The sequence below is a fragment of the Typopeltis vanoorti genome, chromosome 18, assembly GCF_054136105.1.
Source record: "Typopeltis vanoorti isolate ZY-2024b chromosome 18, IOZ_Tvanoo_1.0, whole genome shotgun sequence".
Classification (NCBI taxonomy): Eukaryota; Metazoa; Arthropoda; class Arachnida; order Uropygi; family Thelyphonidae; genus Typopeltis; species Typopeltis vanoorti.
Window position 1 is genome coordinate 45429264 of NC_143566.1, and position 19457 is coordinate 45448720.

The window sequence follows — 19457 nt, forward strand, 5'->3', positions numbered from 1 at the left end:
TCAACTTTCTGCTTTGTAGTTCAGCATGTAACCTTTCCTGAATGGACGTTCATAAACATAGCCACTTCCCAAGTAAGTATTGCATGATCACTGACACCAACCGGAGGCAGAATAGTTACATCTAACTGATACACCCTCTAATACTGTAATCAAATCTAATACTTTTTGACCTTGAGTTCCTTCTGTCACATGCTGCTTAAGTCCATGCATGTTAAGTGCAATGTTATCTGTACAAATTAATTCTGCCTAGTGGACTAAGGTTTTTATAGTTCCAAAAGTGTTGGGAGGTGGGATGATGTGACTGTTGATGGATGTAATTACTTGTGTGTGTGTGTGTGTGTGTGTGTGTGTGTGTTTTCTGTAGACTGTGAAGTTCAGAGATCCATTTGGTTGTTTTATATAGCACACTGACTGTAAATGTCTTTGTATTTAGTGATACAATAAAACTACTTGATATCTGATGTTACCATGGTTTAGCAAATCTTCATTTAACTTCCAGTATGGAGATCATATTTCTTACTGACAACTGGATTTTATTAAACAACAATGCAGCCCAAAATTAGGGGTACAAAACTTGTATATATATATAAAAAAAACTAGAAAAAATTAATTAGACATTGTTTTGTAACTAAGGTGTCTAGGAAGGGCAAACTGTTGTTCTTTGTATTTCTGTTGTGAATTGGATCTTTGGGTGGGTGTTGGCTGTTCAAATGGGATAGAAAAGTGAGTAAGGTATCCTGGGTCTGCGACCAAATTGTGAATACACCATCCACATACCACCAACATTTATTCTGAAATGTACAGAATGTGTTTTCCATGCAAATTCTAAATACCCCATTTGTGTCAGGAGAAAACATTTCTGAAGAAGATCCACTGTGTCTTCCTAGGACACACAGAACTGACTTTTCCTTTTTAAACTAGTTATATTTGAATGCTCGCACATTAGTTAATATTTTGTCGCTCTGTTTCTGTATGCTAGACTGTTGAAGTTCATGAAAAATCTGTTATGTGTAATTAATATTTTCTAGTTTTTTTATACAAGTTTTGTATTCCTAATTTTGGGCTGTATTGTTTAGTTTAATAAAATCCAGTTGTCAATAGGAAATATGGTCTCCATACTGGAAGTTAAATGAAGATTTGCTAAACCATGGAAACATCAGATATCAAGTAGTTTTATTGCATCACTAAATACAGTACAAAGACATTTACAGTCAGTGTACTAAATTCAGTGACAATAGTGTATTTAAAGACAAATGAAGTGAAAATGTCCCTCCATAATGAAAATCATCTTTCCTCCTACAGGTGCTATACATGCATACATACAAGCAAAAACAATTAATGTAACATGCACACAAATATCATACAATACTAAGCCCAACCACGTGGGTGACACTAAAGTCCTATTTAGGTGGAACGCCCTCTAAGGGCGGTAGTAGGTGGCCTGGAACGTAAGGTGGGACCTCTGGTGATGAGTGTTTCCCAAATCTTCGGAAGCTTAATGCAACCGTATTTATTAAGATTTGGTTAATTTCTGAGAGCTGCTGCTGCTTCTAAGAAAAGTCTCTCTTTCTTGAATTTGCTGTGGTGGAGCATGGTGGTTTTCTTCCATGATACCCTGTGGATGGTGTCTAAAACATGGTCAGCCAAGCCTGAATGGCCATAGTTGTGTTTACAGATGTAAGACTTGTGTTCCTCCAGGCAGATGGATGCTGATCTGCCTGTTCCAAAGTATGCCAGATTACAGGAACAGGGTACTTTGTAAACTCCAGGCAGAGAGAGAGGAGGGAGCTGATCAGCTCTCTACTCTCTCTCTGCCTTGAATTGCGCTGAATCTACGTTCGGATATTCAATTTAATGAACAGTTAAGACAACTGCATAGAATGAACTATTTTGAGTAATTTCTCATTTCGTGTGTTTTAACTTTTAGTTACCTTCGAGCCCTGAAGATGTAAGTCATGTGACTTATGAAACTTGTCGGGTTGTTTTTTGTTATTTATCATAATAAACATGCGGTCCAATTACCGGAATCTTTCTTATGAATAGAATATAACTTTGATGTAGTTTTTAATTAATTAATTTATTTTTTTACCTTCACTAGAGGTCATGCCAGTAGAATAACCATTGATCAAATCATTGTCTCTTTAGCATACTGTGTGAAATATAATTCAGCTTGTCGCTGTATATATGTGTATACCCAAGATGATGATCTTAATATGAAGGTCGAAACGTCGGGAAATTAACATAGTTATTTATAACATGGTTGTAGAGTCCATAATTTGTCTAAAATGGATTAACACGAAAGGAAAGGAACAGTGGCATTACCCTTATCAGATCCAGTGGTGAAAATACTACTGTCACAGCTCAAAGAATTAAGAACTTGAGAATTGTTTATACAAGACACGAAGTATTTCTCATATGAAATTTTGGTAGCTTTAAACCTTGTTTTTTATTTTTTTTTGCTCCATCTGTGTGCAATATTCCCATCAAGGGAATAAAGACAACGAATAGTGAAACAAGCATCAGACACCAATTGACCCCATGGGTACTGATGGTGATAATGTTTACTGAATATCCAGTTCTGCATACTGTAGAGAAGCAGCTGGCTTAAATATTATCACTCATCTGACTTCAAAGAATGGAACTAAGCTCAATTGTTGAAAAATTCAAAACTAATATTTGAAATTATTATAAATGTCATGTTATGAAATCTAAAAATATATTTTGTGTCCCATGGAGAAAAATATAAAAGCAGAAACTAAGCATTCATTCATTCAATAGGTGAAGACATTTTTAGCGAGGATATGAATAAATAATAATGAGATGGACTAATAATTTTTTAAATTTAGTTTTTTCTGTGGTCTAGAAACCCCACTCTAGAGACCAAACGAACTTTTTTTCAAGCTACTCTGGTCTACAGTAAGCAGCATGGTGTTTTCACGGCAGATGATGAAATTCATTTCTCTCCAGCCTATTGGTTGGAGAGTAGATACATTTAACCACTCAAGCCAACCATACCAGCAACTTATATTATTCTACAATATTGTATGTACCCATCAATGGCCCTTGTTTTTATAAAAAATAAAATACAAATAAAAAATCAATCTAAAAAAAATCATGTATTACAATATGGATTAAAAAAGGATTGCAATATGGAAGTTTCTCTTATTTTCTCCATCCATGTGGTTTAGTCTATCTAAAGTCTGTATTTAAAATTAGAGGTGTATTGTAAGAAAATATGCATTTCTTGCTTTCAGCAGCACTAGTTCTGAGATGCATCTACAAAACTGAGTTAATAATAAGCCAATAAATTGTTTACTTCCTTTTCATGGAATATTATCAACAGAGGCACAGCTGAGATTACTACTCAAATGTGACCAGTATAGATCTATATCTTACTTTACTACAAAATACTGCAGTGGAACAAAATTTCATTCTGAATGTTTTTTTTTTTTTTATTTTAAACATGGCAAAATTCCTAGAAATTGCTTGTTTTTTTAGTTCATGAATTCAGAAACTGCAATATGGACAAATAATTTAAATATACACATGCAACAAGCATGTATTTTAAGTAGCGTCTGCTGTTGTGCTATCAGTGACATGCACTAATATCATGACTTCACAAGCAAACAGCAGTATAATTAACTAGTTAAACATAAGGAAATGAATTAGAAGTTTGGATATTGATGAGACTTGCAGACTGTTTACATGAAGAGAATCACTGGAGTATAGTACTGTTACGAGTAAAATCTGATGGGCCAAACTAATCTCTAAGCAAATGGCATATGATGTACAATGAGCAAATTTACTAAAAGAGTTCCAAAACATATCATTTAACGTTCTTTTATTGTAATTTTTCATACTAAAAACAAACAGTTATTGGTTTTCTTTTGATATAGAGCATATATAAACCAACAACATAGAAAAAATTTATTTATATTGAGCAGCTAATATTAGCTGATCAATATTAATATGAGCAGCTAATATTTTTTTCCCTTTCACTTTATTTGTAAAAATAGTGTTTAAAATGGTATAACAGAGACAATTAGAGCCTCCTAGCTCAGTTAGTAGAGATGAGGCCCTTTGGTCAGAAAGTCCAGGTTTGATTCCCATCCATGATAAGAGTAATCTTCATCTACATCAGAAGACCATCAGCCCAAACAGCCAAGAATACCTTCATTGCTTGCTAGGGGGGCACCATCAGGACTATTAAGAGAAAGAATAGCTTCGTGCTTCGTCCTCATTTACTGTGTATTGTGTTTGCGTGCACGTGTCTTGTTTCTAAGTTCCTGTGAAAATGGCAACGTGACGTTGCCAAAATATTGGAAGTGTATTAAAATTTATTTTAATGTATATTCTATTGTATGTTGTAATTTCCTTAAGCTATTTAGTAAGCATGTATAACCAACGTCTAAACCTTTTCACTAAACCTTTCCAGCTAGTCTCTAGACTAAAGGTGAGTTAGCCTGTCTTGTATGGAGGTAGAGTTTTTTTCACCTAGAAATTAGGGTTTTTTTGTCCCTCAGAACAGGCAAATCGGCTCGATGAACACACATGGACTTAGTCATAAGATATTTAATCCCTCGTTAGGAGGGCTCAACCTGCCCCCCCCCCCCAAGGGACAGGGGAGAAAGGAGGGAATCCCGTACAAATAAATAGAGTATGGTCATCTGATAAATAATAGTACAACTAAGGAAATGAATTAATACATTTTTTATTCTTTTTTTTCTCATGTATTCATACCATTGAATGACTTTTGCAAATGTTCCTAGTAAATAAGTGAAATTAAAAAAAAAAAAAGAAACTGGAAATAATGCTTTAAGAAAGAAAAGGATTTGTTTAAAAAGTAGACAGAAAAATGCAGATTGGAAAATCTTAGAAAATTGTGACATTAAATTTGTTTGGTGCAGACAATTATTTCAAAAATTATATTGATACTAATGATTCTGTGGATGTTTATTACATAGATACATATTATTCCTTTTATATACTTTCTATAAATACATACGTGCTTGCATTCACATTTTTTAAATCTGATAAGTTTAAATCCATATCAAAATAGTACAAAAAAAAAAAAAAAATGAAAAAGTAAGAAAGAAATAGAAGAGAACATCAGGCAACACACAAAAAACTTAATGCTAAATTGATGCATTACATTCTTTGCTGAATGCTACATTTTGTGTTGAGCATTATGTCACTCTAGATAAATGCATCATCATCATCTTTTAGAATTAGCATAATAAGAAGTATAAAGACATTTCAGTGGATATAAGTCATATCACCAGTCCAAGTTTTTTAAGATAGTATGATCTATACACAAACTAGCATCTTTGAAAATAGAAGATGGGAAAATTTTATTTTCAAGCCAAAACTTTACTAAACACAGAAAGTAAGTGAATTATTAATATTCTTAAATAGCCTACATACACAAACAAATCACAACCAATGTTTGAGCTATCACATCTCTGGTGGTTAAACAGAACTAGTCTGAATTTTTTTTAATTCAGTTATGAGTACTCCATTAATTGATTTGCATACTGTATGGAAGATATTCTGGAGACTAATTAAAAATTTAAAAAAAAGTTCTCTCATTGATAATAAAGGTAGCAAAGTGCAGAATTAATGTTTAAATTTCAAAATGTTACATAAGCTTAAATTCACCATTACAGTTTAGCAATGTCTTAGCCTAAGTCCCATAGAACCACCACTATTTTAAACCTACTATTACAAATGCTAAAATCTCAAAACCTGTACAATGGCAAACTGAATTTCCTACTGAATAATGTTACAATTGGTAGATGAAGGAAATGGTAGGAAATCATAAAATGACAAAAGAGCACAAAGCAGCAGGAGCCAACATAAAAAATGCATGAAAAAAGTACAAGTGCAAACAATAATGAGAGACATTAAGAAAAAAAAGTATGAAATTATAAAAGTGAAAGTGCAGAATTAATGTTTAAATTTCAAAATGTTACATTAGCTTAATGTCTTTTCCTTTTATATTCATAAGGAACTAAGCATGTACAGATTGTACCATTAAATCAAAAATTATAAATCAGAATAGTTTTTTTTTTTTTTTTTTACCTTATGGATAAAGAATCTTTCAAACACAAAATTAGCTCTTATCCACATTAACTTTGTAACTTTTAATTAAACTTTGAATGAAAGAAATACTGCACATTGTGCCATATTTAATTTATAGTTCTAAGAGAAAAGCTTCAACTAATTTCAGTTGTTCATCTCCCATAATGGAAGCTGACTTATTCACACAACCCATGTGCCAGTCACTTTTTCCTTCCCCTTAAGCTTATTAATGTTCACCACTTGTGTTCCTTTTCTTTTTGTAATTGGAGGTAACCAATTAGAAAGTTTAATGACTTGTTGTAGCTTTAAAGTTATTTTTGATTTTAATGGGACAGACCGTATATATTCAGTTTGTTATGAGGATATCAGGTAAGTGAGATTAAGCTAAGGTGATGACAGTTTGAAATTTAAATGTTAACTGTGGAGTTTCATTTTTATAGTTTCATTTTATTTTAGTCTTGTCTTTCTTATCTCTGATTACAGTTTGCATTTGTGATTTTCATGTCATTTTGTATGCTTTAGGTATATTATTCTGCCAGTCCTATGTGTTCTGTCATCATTGTATGATATCCCACCATTTTGTTTGTTATTATGTTTCTGGCCATTTCCATTGTTATTTCTCTCGGATTCCTTCGTTCTGTTTCCAACTATTTCTTTTGTTTCTTCCAACAATTTTCTTTGTTCTGTTTCTGTAATTGCCTTCATTTTATGTATGGTTCTTGTTATACATGAACATTATTCTGTTATCAATGTATAATATCCCATTGTTAGATCGCGAATGGGAAACTTTATTCACAAAAGAGTCACCCATACAGGAGCTAACAGGATGTACTTAACTGGATGAACATACTTGCCCCTTTTAGCAGTCAAACTTAAATTTATCAAGAAAACAATATTATGTTGACGTGGAAAGAATAAGATAAGACAAGAAGTATTAAATCTGAGATTTTAAGCAATCTAAAACGATGTAATAGAAATAATGTAATTTGAATATATGTGAAAACTTAACTGTTAGAATTCAAACTGTGCATGCAAGAAGGTTAACACACTGCCAACGAAAGGTCAAAGTTGCAGAAATACCACGGTTATGATGCAACAATCGAGGCTGAAGAGTTTGTGAAAGACGTTCGAGGGCACACTATCAAAAATATCGAAGACTATCAAAAAAATCCTGAACACACCTCCTACAATCATCTCACAAAAGCAAGATTTCAAGAATGCAATCACGCTTCCATACATCAAGAATGTAAGATGAAATGGAGATGAAAAAAACCAGGTGTATATAATATTCATTGTTCCTGTGGCATCTGCTATGTAAGCCAGACGGGAAGATCAGGAAATTAACATGAACGAACACCAAAAAGACGTGCAAAAAAGAAGAGAACACAAATCAGGCTTAGCATACCACACAACTTCCACCAGCCATAATGTACTCTGGCAAAAAAAGAAACATGTCTTACATTGAAAAAAATTGTTTCATAATAAAATTTAAAGAAGCTACAAACATGCTTAGAATTCCAATGCAATGCAACAAAAACCAGGACCTAATTCTACACCAAGTTTGCTCAGTATTGATAAAAAATATACCCAAGTCAGACCTCGGGCAATGTGAACGTGAACCCCACAATGTGACAGCATCCAGCATTGTTCAAACTTAGCATTGCACTGAATCTACATTCGGATATTCAATTTAATGAACAGTTAGACAACTGCATAGAATGAACTATTTTGAGTAATTTCTCATTTCGTGTGTTTTAACTTTTAGTTACCTTTGATCCCTGAAGATGTAAGTCATACGACTTACGAAACTTGTCGGGTTGTGTTTTTTTTATTGTTATTTATAGTAATAAACATATGGTCCAATTACCGGAATCTTTCTTAAACTGATAAACCACAGAAACCTTCGCATGCAAAAAGTTATATTCTATTTAAGGTAACATCAGAGAAACATTCTTTCATTTAGATAGTTTTCTTACAGTAACAATGATGTAATGATTTAACATGACAATTGTTATATCAGATTTAAGATTCTGGATCACTTATGGTCCTATTTATAGTTAACTTTTAGGGAGAAAAGTTAAGTGGGTAGAATATGTGCCTTCCATATGCTTGGGATTTTTAGATCATCATTACTGTTAAGATTAGGGTGGTTGATAAGAATCTCAAAGGTTTTCTTCAATTTACGTTCATACCAAGTTTTGGTGTGATGTAAACAACTGGTGCTTTTCCAGTCAATTCTATGTAAAGTGTTCAGGACATGACCAAAAAGGCCAGCTTCACCATAGTTATTATATTTAATGTGTAATTTATGTTCCTTTTGTCTGACAGGAATTGTGTTTCCTGTTTCCCTTATATAGGGTAGATTACAGGTGCAACAAATACAGTATACTCCAGGGTAGGCCTGCAGAGGGAGTGAGTTTTAGTGAGTTGAGTAAGCTCTTTAATTTTGCAGGAGGTTTAAAGGATTTAAGGTTGTATTTCTGTAGTATTCTGTTTATTTTATCTGATGTCCCTTTAATGTAGGGAATGGTAATAGTTTTATTGTAGTCTAGTTTATCTTTGTTTTTTTAAAGAGATCTTGCAGAGAATTTTGTTGATAGTATTTTGGCTGTAACCATTTTTAAGGAAAGTATTGCTGATAACTTTAAATTCATCTTTAAGCACTTGTTCGTTGGAGCAAATCTTCAAAGCCCTGTTTTTTAGAGTATTAATGACACCTAGTTTTTGTGTTGGGTGATGGTAGGAGTTTATGTGTATATATTGGCCAGTATGTGTCAGTTTCAGGTAAACAGTGAAGGAAAGACTGCCAGAAAGAAGACATATGACAAGTATATCTAGAAACGAAAGTGTGTCCTGCTTTTCAATCTCAATTGTGAACTGTATGCGTTTATATTGTTTGTTTAGGTGGCTGAGGAAAGTGTCTAATGTCTGGTGGCCATGGGGCCAGATAGCAAAAACATCGTCAACGTATCTAAGCCAGACTTTGGGTTTTAAAGGAGAGGAATCTAGAGAATGTTGTTCAAAATATTCCATATAAAAGTTAACAATGGGGGGGGGGATAATGGCGAGCCCATGGCTGTACCTTATTTTTGTAGGTGGAAAGCATTTTGCCACACAAAATAACCAGAACGTAATACATGTGCAAAGAGTGGCATGATATCGGGAGGGAATTTGTCCTGTAAAAGAAGGATTGTGTCATTGATTGGGACAAAAGTAATGCCACTGTTCTAATGAATACTAGAAAATAGTCAACAGAACAGTGAAGCTCAATATTTTATTAAGAGATCGATCAACCTGTAGTGTAGTGTAACCCGCAAAGACCTGACACAGATCCAAACAAATTAAAAATATTATTGGACCAGGTACATTCTTGAGATACACAGACCTCCCCTACCCCATGTACCATCTTGCTAAACATCTTTTTAATGTTCTTCAAAACCTTACTGGTCACACTAGTTCTTATATTAACAACAGTACTGACTTCAAAGATAATAAAGATTTATGTTTGCTGGACAATGAAACAATGATTTCTTTTGATGTTATTTTCCTACTCAGCAACATAACACTCCAAGAAAATCTGATTCTTATAGGCCTATTTCTGCAAGGATATTATTGTTAATTTATTTAAATTCACCAAATGCTAGCCATGGGCAGTACTTTCTCGCCAGCTTTGGCTGACAATTTTACAGAACAGCTAGAATGTCAAGTCTTCAGTACCATTTTCCCTCAACCTTGTATTTCACTTTACTTCACAGATATCTTTGCAGTCACACTGGGAGAAAGAATTGCTGCAACTTCTGAATAAAATAAACCTTAGTATCAAGTTCAGCAGTGAATGTAAATCTAATCAGAGACAGTCTTCAATTTTCTGTTTACTGAAAACCTTTATTTGCTGGCATATACATTCAACCATCACAGGTATCCAGCACTCAAAACTCTGTACAGTGGGTTTACTCCACTCCATCCCTTCTGTTGGAAGAATTAAATAAAATAAAAATCACAATGACTACTAATGGATATAACCAAGCCACCATCCAGATAACTATTGATAAATATCATCCCCTCAACCAGACCACAATCAGATGTAAAAAGAGTTTCCATATCTTACCTTAAAGAAACATCAAAACATATAACATGGGTTCTTCACAAATCGAATCAATACATCGTCAACCATCTCAGACACTTGCTTCTTTTCTACCATTCACCATAGAAAAACGTACCACCCTTTTTCTTGTCTGCTTACCCTGACCCTGTTTATGTTGACTTTGTTATTCTTGATGATGGGCCATTCTACTGAGATTATAATATGAGAATTGCATCAAATTACAGGAAATGATAAGTCAAAAACCTTGCATAATATGCCATTGAAGGACTCTGTTCATGTTCATTTTGTTATTTTTGATAGATTGGTCATTCTACTGAGATCAGAATCTGACATCAGTACTGCATCGAATTAACAGAATCTGATAAGTTTGGCCTCACTTAACATGCCACTGATGCTGGACACATAGTACTTTGAAATCAAACCAAGATTCTGCACTGAAATCAATTTAAATTTGATTATAATTTGCATGCCTATCTCAAAGTCTGGGAAGTAATCACAATTAATTGTTCACATTTTTTTAAATAATAAATCAGCTATGTAATGATAAGCTTGCATTTTGAATTACAATAACTAGCCAATGTTTTCCTTGAACTCTAATAGTGTATTCACCTGGTTATTCAGGTGAGACCAAGACATGAGTAAGTAAACACATGCTACATGACTTGTCTGTTTTGAATGCTGTCAACAAACTGTTGTTGTTGTAGTAATATATAAATAATAATACAAAGTTTCCTCAGTTATTCATTTGCACTGTTATATGTATAACATCATGTGGTTCTTACTGTTTTAAATAATCCATTGTTCATGTTCTACTTTGTATTCAAATGAGTTATGCCACTGATGATAACCTGTAATTTTCAGAATGAAATATATGGCTATTAAACATATTATTCACTCTTTTCTTTGTGTTATCATGTTAATTTATGAAATCAATTAATCTTCTTTTCTCTCCCTGATGATATACTTGTAACAAGGAAGAAATATATATTAACTAATAAATTCTATTATTCTTTACCTATGTTAGCCATTATTAACTATATAATATATATATATATATATATATATATATATATATATATATATATATATATATGTGTGTGTGTGTGTGTGTGTGTGTGTGCGTGTGTGTGTGTGTGTGTGTAATTAATTTTTTAACTTGGGGATACTGTATATTAGGGTTACCAAGTAATTTTATAAGCTTGGTTATTTAACTCCTAATCCCAAGTATGCAAACAATTAAGTTTGCACCTGAAACATAGTTCAAGTATAAAGATGGTACAACACCAGGGCAACTCATTGTAAAGGTGGGTAAAGCTCTGATCACTATTCTTAGTATTTTCCCATAATGTAAAGCACATCTCACTAAAAGATGTATACTGCAATACATTATGGGTGGGGTCACTACCCAGACCGGTTTCAACCTTTTTTGAGGTCTCCTCAGTGAGTAGCTAGACCCTAAATACCAAGGTTTTAGTAATACAGAGCCTTATCAACTTTATCTATAGAAGTTGCTGCAAGGTGTTTTTATTTTTAATAAGAATCTCTTATTAAAAATTGCAGTATACATCTTTTAGTGAGATGTGCTTTACATTATGGGAAAATACTAAGAATAGTGATCAGAGCTTTACCCACCTTTACAATGATTTGCCCTAGTGTTGTACCATCTTTAGACTTGAACTATGTTTCAGGCGCAAACTTAATTGTTTGCATACTTGAGATTAGGAGTTAAATAACCAATATATATATATATTCTTTCTTCCCTATATATATATATTTTCTTCCCTATATATTCTATATATATATATATATATATATTCTTTCTTCCAATTCCTTCCTGACATCCAGAGAGCTAATAGGCCTACTCAAAATATATACCTTGCTAAAATAAACAACTTAGCTATTTCTTGTACATCTGCCATTTTTCTAGCAGCCACATTCACTACGGTTATTTCCACAATCATTCTTCTTTTTGTGTGTGCTGCACAGTGATACAATTCTCCAATTTCTTTTGTCTGTTCAGATAAATTCTTTCATGATCTGACTCTGGCTTTCTCACCATAGCTGACAACTTTCCTGGCTTGCTCTTTATGATGCTCCACAATCTCATCATCACAATACTCACATCACAATTTTCACAACACTGAAGATACAATTTCCTTTTTTAAACTACTCTTGTTTTTAATGTGGCATTAAATCCCCGCGTGATTAATTTTTCTAGCTCTGAGGATGAAGTCAGCTATAACTTCCTTTAAGCATCTTTTGCTAATTCCCATGCACTGTTGATTCCTTTACCATACATTTTCTCATGTAGAAGAGTGGTTCCTCTACTATGAAAATTTCAGGGTAACTCTGACTAAGGTGCACATATGGAACTAATAAGGCAAGCGATTATACTAAACTGAGAAGGCAGCTTGATGCAGCACCTGGGCATAAGAAGTAATCAAAGGATGTCTGAAAGAAGCAATATCTGTCTGTGTCCCTGGCATTGGGAGAATATATTAGAGAGTTAAATTTTGTAGATCTGGAAAAAGCATATGAAAAGGTGCCAAGAGAGAAGCTATTCAAAACGCTGCAGCTGTATGGTGTCAGTGGATCATTATATCAAGCAATACTTATTCTTTATTTGAGTTGTAAGTCAGCAGTTAGAATTGAAGGAAGTACAGGAAGATGGTTTAATGTTAAATCTGGTGTCAGACAAGGATGAACATTATCACCTCTGTTATTCATTATCTATATGGATTACATTATGAAAGAAAGTGGTATTAAACATGATATCAAATTGGATATGTTAATGTCAACTCCTTGCTTTATGCAGATGATGTTATACTTCTAAATAAATCTGCTACAAGCCTGCAAGATTCCCTGACTAAATTGAATAACTGTTGTGATAAATATGGTATGAAGGTCAGCAATAACAAGACAAAGATAATGAAAATAGGCAGAAGCATTGAAAATATCAGTTGCATTGTGAATGGAGAACCTATAGAACAAGTAAAACATTTCCTCTACTTAGGCACGATTTTTAGTGAAGATGGTAAATTAAATATGGAAATAGATAACAGAATCAACAAAGCTGGTGTGGTAGGAAGTCAATTGAATAAATTCATATGGAATAAGAGAGAAATTAGTCGGAACACTAAATTAGCTGTATACAAGAGAGTGTTCAAACCAGTTTTAACTTATGGATCTGAGAGCTGGGTCAGAAGTAAAACACTTGACCAAAGACTAGAGACCGCAGATATGAGAGTCCTGAGAATGATTAGAGGTGTGAACAGATGGCATCAATGGCAATATCATATTAAAAACAAGGATATTAGGAAAGAACTTGACATCGTCAGCATCCAGGAATGTGTTAGCAGAGCTAATCTCAGGTGGTATGGTTACTTAAACAGAATGGACAAGGAAAGATTAGCCAAACAAGTGTTCTCTGCCATGTTGGCATGTAAAAGACCCAGAGGAAGACCAAGATATAGGTGGATTGATACGGTAAAAAGTGCCTTAGAAGATAGACGTATAAATATAAGATCTGACAATGTTGTAGCTTTGACAGGTAACAGATTGATTTGGCAGAAAATTGTAGGTAGGAAGTTAGTAATGATGTAAATTTTTCATGTAGTACTATCATATCCTATACACCCCTTGAGGGTAAATGTCAGGAATTAGATGATGATGATGGATGAATAATGCTTTAAAGCAAGAGTTGTATAAAAGAAAAATGAAGGTTGTGACTGATAGCAGGAAAAGAGTCCTGATGAGGCTCGTGAGCAGTACAAAAAGCAGACCAGAAAAGTGATTGCCAAATCTGATTACAAAAAGGAATTAGAAAGGCATCAAAGAAAGCATGATCATTAAAGAATATCTTTGGTGAATGTAGATGTCAAAAATGTGACAGTTCTACTAGAACATGAGTTAAGATTTCACTTCATTATGGTATATACATTATGTATTACAGTATTTTAGGAAGACCTATTTAGCTCACTGGATGCTGAAGGGAAAGTGGATGAAAAGAAAAAAAAAAGTTGAAGAGGTAGAGGTATTAAAGTAATTAAAAGAGTTCATTTGAAAGCAACAATCAGATTGGATGAGATATCTGCATTCTGCATGGATACCAAAGAAATGTGCAAGAGAGTTAACATCTCTAACTTGGTTGCTCAATTTGAATATATGCATCAGTAGAAGGGGAGAAAAATATTTCCAATATACAAGAGCTAAGACTGTCATAGCAAATTATATGCCAGTTGATATCTCTGGTGAAGTCATCGAGGTTTTGGAGCAGCTGATTATGATTCAGAGGTGGGGGACAGCAATGGGATTTTATCTTATACAAAGAAGAGAGTATGGGTTTGTTAAAGGTAGGTATTGCTTTAGAAATCTGTTCATGCTCTAAAACAAAGTGACAGCAGTATTAGATAAAGGAATGGATATACCACGATATTTCTGGATCTTGCCAAGGCATCTGATGGGATTCCACTTGCAAGTTTCTCATACCAAATTAAAGGGAGAGCTAAGCAAAATAAGCATATGACAAAGTGATGTAGAGAGAGAGAGAGAGATGCTAAGTCTAAGAGAATGAAAATGAGTAGCGATGCAACAAGGTTATGTACTAGTCATTTAACTTACATAATAATAATAAAGGGGATGGAGTAGATATCCAGTTATTTGCTGATGATATAAAGTTGGGACATGAGTGATAAGGAACATATCTGATACAAAATTTCTTCAGACTTCAACAGACTAATGTTTTAGTCAATGAGTTTTGTAAGCAGTAAATCAAGCTAGAGACATGGGGGTTTATAGTAGACAGTGAGTTGAAGTTTAGGGACCACATTGCTATGGCAAAGTCACTGCACCAGATAACTGCACTGTTGAAGAGACACTAACTTATACGAAAACGGCAGTTACCTTCCCATTTTACAAGGCTTTGATGAAGACCATATCTAGACCGAGTACTGATATAGTTACCTGAGTTCCAAGGAGATGGGAAGACAGCTGAAAAAAGATCTGGAGGTAAGTGACAAAGATAACAACCTGTCTTCTATGGAACTGCACATATGAAGAGAGAAACTGAGGGAATGTAGTCTTCAAAATTTGAAGAACAGATAAATGAGAGCAAATATGACAGAAACATACAAGTTAGTAAGGGATACTTACGATATTGGAAGTTTTTTCCCCATTTGGTTAAACTATAATAAATTTAGTTTAATCCTTTATCCAAGTGTAAGCAAACAAAGTTTGCACCCGAAGTATCTTCAGGACTGAGGCAACTCATGGTAAAGGTGGACCAAGCTCCCATCACTCCTTGTCTCAGTATCTCCCATAATGCAAAGCAGGCCCTTCCCTTAATGCATAGCATTATATATGTCTGCAAGGAGATGTGCTTTGCACTGTGGGAGATACTGAGACAAGGAGTGATGAGAGCTTGGTCCACCTTTACCACGAGTTGCCTCAGTCCTGAAGATACTTCAGGTGCAAACTTTGTTTGCTTACACTTGGATAAAGGATTAAACTAAATTTATTATGCTTATGATATAGATATATAAAGTGAAATACTACAGTTTATGGCTGGCTAGTATAGGTAGAACTTGGGATCATCCCTGAAAACTGGCTAAGAGGGAGTAGCACAAAGCATGTGCCATCCCGAATCTTTTCCTGGCAAGTGATAAGTGCATGAAATGGTGTTAGATGTGGTTAGTGCATTAAATGTTTCAGTACATCTTCAGTGAGTATATTTAAAGAGAGGTATGATAGGTATTTAAGTATGAGTGACTAAACTGGCCTTCACTTGAGTCCTTGGACTGCTTAGGTGAGGATTTATACTACTAATAATGAAGTTCCTACAAAATTAGTGTTATTTCACATGGATACATTATCATTTCAAGGCTTGCTTGGTAGATATAAAGTAGGACGTCCCCCCCCCTTTCTCTGTGTGTATGTGTCTGTCTCTTTTTGTTTCAGTAATTAAAAAAAAAATAAAAGTAGCAAAGAATGTGAAATATTTAGTATAATTTTTTCTTCTTCTTCAGGATAATTATCTAAATTCTGTACACTTGAACAAAATATAAACAAATCATGTAAAAACTATTTTATGAAATATAATTCAGTCAAAACACTTTCTTATTAAAGAAGAATTGATCTTTTGAAATTTCTAATTTTTCAAGTTTCGAAATTTAAAAAGGAAGACTTTTATTTTTATTTATTTATTTAGTTTTTTAAAGTTTATCTATTCATCTGTTGCCTAACTAAGTTTGATAAACACCAACAAGTAAACTACACTCACCAAGTACACAGAATGGGAAATATTCCACATTGTGATGCTTTCATTTTATTTTATTATTCTCATTATTTTATTTTTGTTCATGTTTATCATTCATATTTATTCCATTAAGCTCTAACCTTGGTTTCCAAAAATTACCTTAGCTTTCAGTAAATCTGAATTATTTTTTTTTATACAACTTTTTAACGAAAAGAGAACAGAGCTTTATTTCAGCAGTTTAAAAGTAAAGAGTCAAAATAATAAAATCATAAAATTCAATGTAAAGTATCTTATTTACATTCCATGTAGAATGGAATGCTTTATGTTAATTTACAAGAAAATTTCCTTACAATGAATAACATTATAATAATATATTTGGAGCAGTAACACAAGAGACATTCTTGTTAATCATAAATTCATATTTGCAATTTTCATTATAAATTTAATAATGAAAATCAATTACCTGTTGCCGAACTGTTGTCTGAATCATGGGTGGATATATTGATAAAACAAAATCATCTACTAAAGCACTAGTTGAACTGCAGAGATCTGCAAATTCATCAAGTTGAACAATATGCTGAGGTGAACTGGAACTTCCTGCAGAAGAAAGTGCACTGCATGATTTCCTTAAGCATGCCTTAGCTGTTTTAATAAGACCAACGCAGGATGGAAGCAATTGTCGATCTGCATCTGTCCATACTTCTCGAGGTGGAAGATTAAAGCCATTCTGCACAGAAAGATCTTCTGGCTGTAAATTTGCCTGTTGATTTTCAATACTCTGCAAAATACAGTAAACTTATAAAATTACATGTAAAATCACATGGAACTTAATAAACACCAAGCAGCAGCATCGATGAAAGCATGTTTTTTGGAGCAGCTAAGAGTAAGAGATAGCGAGCTTGGTTGATGGACTTCAAGGTAAGTATTTCCACATAATCTTTGCTACATGTTCAGAAATGACCTTAATATAAAGTATGGGAGTTCTGTAGCTTCTTCCCTTGAGTGGACTGTACATAGAGACTATTAATTATTTTCTGTTGTTCTTGTTAGAAAAGCTATTTGTTTGATTGTGTGGTATAAGCATTGTATAGAAATTCTGAAGTCTCACAGGTGTCTTTATACAAGAGGATTTTATTCCTTCACAGGTGTCTACAGCAAAAAAGGGCAGCACACTAAGAAAGTTAACATTTACCTCAGACTAGGATGCATATTATTTTCAGTCATTTTTAATATGTAAATTTGTTAAATTTCAGATCACTTTTACAAATTTTGATAATAGTGATGATTTGGCAATTTTTTAATAAAGTCCTAATCATGAATTACTTGGCAGAGCAGAATTATTACTCTGCATTAATACGATCATTTTGCCACTAAATAACATTCTGTTTGAAAGAGAAAATGAAATGATAATGGATTCATTTGCATTTGAATTCACTGAAATCAAATTACTCTTAATAAAATTAGAATTTAGTTGGGTTGTATGGTATTACAACTGAAGTAATTAGAGCATAGGTTCCCAAACTTTTTCGGGCCACCGTCCACTTTGCAAGACATAAATTTTGTAACGCCCCCCATTATAACAGTTTTCCGCGTTCGAGCTGTTTGATATTTTTGACGTAAATAGCAACTAATGATACATTACTGCTTATGCCATTAAATTTTTAAAAAGAAGTGGCCAATATGTGCTTCATCTTGAACACAGTTATTGCTATACCGATTTTGGTGAAACGTAGCCCATATGTAAAGATTGTAAAATGTATGCTCGAATAACATTATGCACAGCTTCATACAATGGTTTAAATAAGAAAATGTGGAATACAATTAAGAGATTGCATTGCATTAGTAAGAATCTTATTGTAATAATTAAAACACCATTAAATATATTCCAAAATTGTTTATTTCTAACTTATAAAGTAAAAATACAAAGCAAAAATAACAAATTAATGTGAAGTTTCATACAATGGTTTAAATATGAAAATTCGAAATACATATTAAGAGATTGCATTACATTAGTAAGAATCTTATTGTAATAATTAAAACACCATCAAATATATTAGATGGTTTATTTTGAACTTACAAAATAAAAATACAAAGAAAAAACAACAAATTAATGTGAAGGATGAGCCTGGTGCATTTTTAAAAGTTTGTTAATATCGGGTTCAACTTTCAATAAAAACAGTCACAAATCGCCACGCTCAGTTATATGCAATCGGTTCCTTTTCTTAAATAGTAAATTCACTACAGCACTAAACCTACACTCAGCCAAATAAGAAGATGGAAATGCAATTAAAAATTGCTGTACTATTTCCCAAAATCCAGGGTACAGTGTCGGTATTGATTTTTGAAGCCAGAACTCTTGGTATCCAGTTTTGAATTTTATTTTTAGTTCTTCATTTGTTGTGAGTTCTATGAGTTCCACTTCTAAATTTGATGATCCTGCTGTGCTTACATGTGAGAAAGGATCTAGAACCCAATTTGGTATATTCATGTTTAGAATATCCTTGATCACTCATTGAAATCAGCATGGAGAACCTCCAAGTGTTGGCAGTATGTAAGTAAATCTTCCTTTTTGAGAGACACTGCTGATAAATTTGAAAAGTGGCTATATTCCCCTCGGCCCATATTCTGCTTGAATAGAAGAAGTTTCCCTACAAAAGTGTTGGATATAGCGACAATAACGTTTTTTTGTTTTAATTAAATTCAATTCATCACCTTGTAGTTGTAGATTGATTTCATTAAATATTTTATAGAGGTCTGTCAAATAAGCGATGTCATTTTTGGATGTAATCAGGTTGGCCTGCAATCCGTCGTCTCTGATTTCTAGGAACTAGTACTGAATCAAACAAATTGTAAAATCAATTCAGACAAACAAATACCTTTTGAAAGCCAGCGAACGTCTGTGTGAAGCAGCAAACGATTGAAATCTTCATCATTCATTTTCATTTCAAAGTTGGCTAAACAATCTGTCACTCAATGAATTGCTTCTAATCTTGTTGACTATTCTAATAACGTAATGGA

The 19457-nt window shown here is 33.3% G+C and overlaps 1 protein-coding gene across 2 annotated transcripts in view; it reads right to left on the reverse strand.

Annotated features, from left to right (window-relative positions):
* LOC150096627 (cyclin-D1-binding protein 1 homolog) overlaps positions 1 to 19457 on the reverse strand; it is a 251676-nt gene that overhangs the window by 31882 nt on the left and 200337 nt on the right. For both annotated transcript variants that reach the window (XM_090408002.1, XM_090408004.1), the window contains one exon: positions 16903 to 17217. In XM_090408002.1, the coding sequence (XP_090264128.1) occupies positions 16903 to 17217 (315 nt within the window). The remainder of the gene's footprint in view (positions 1 to 16902; positions 17218 to 19457) is intronic.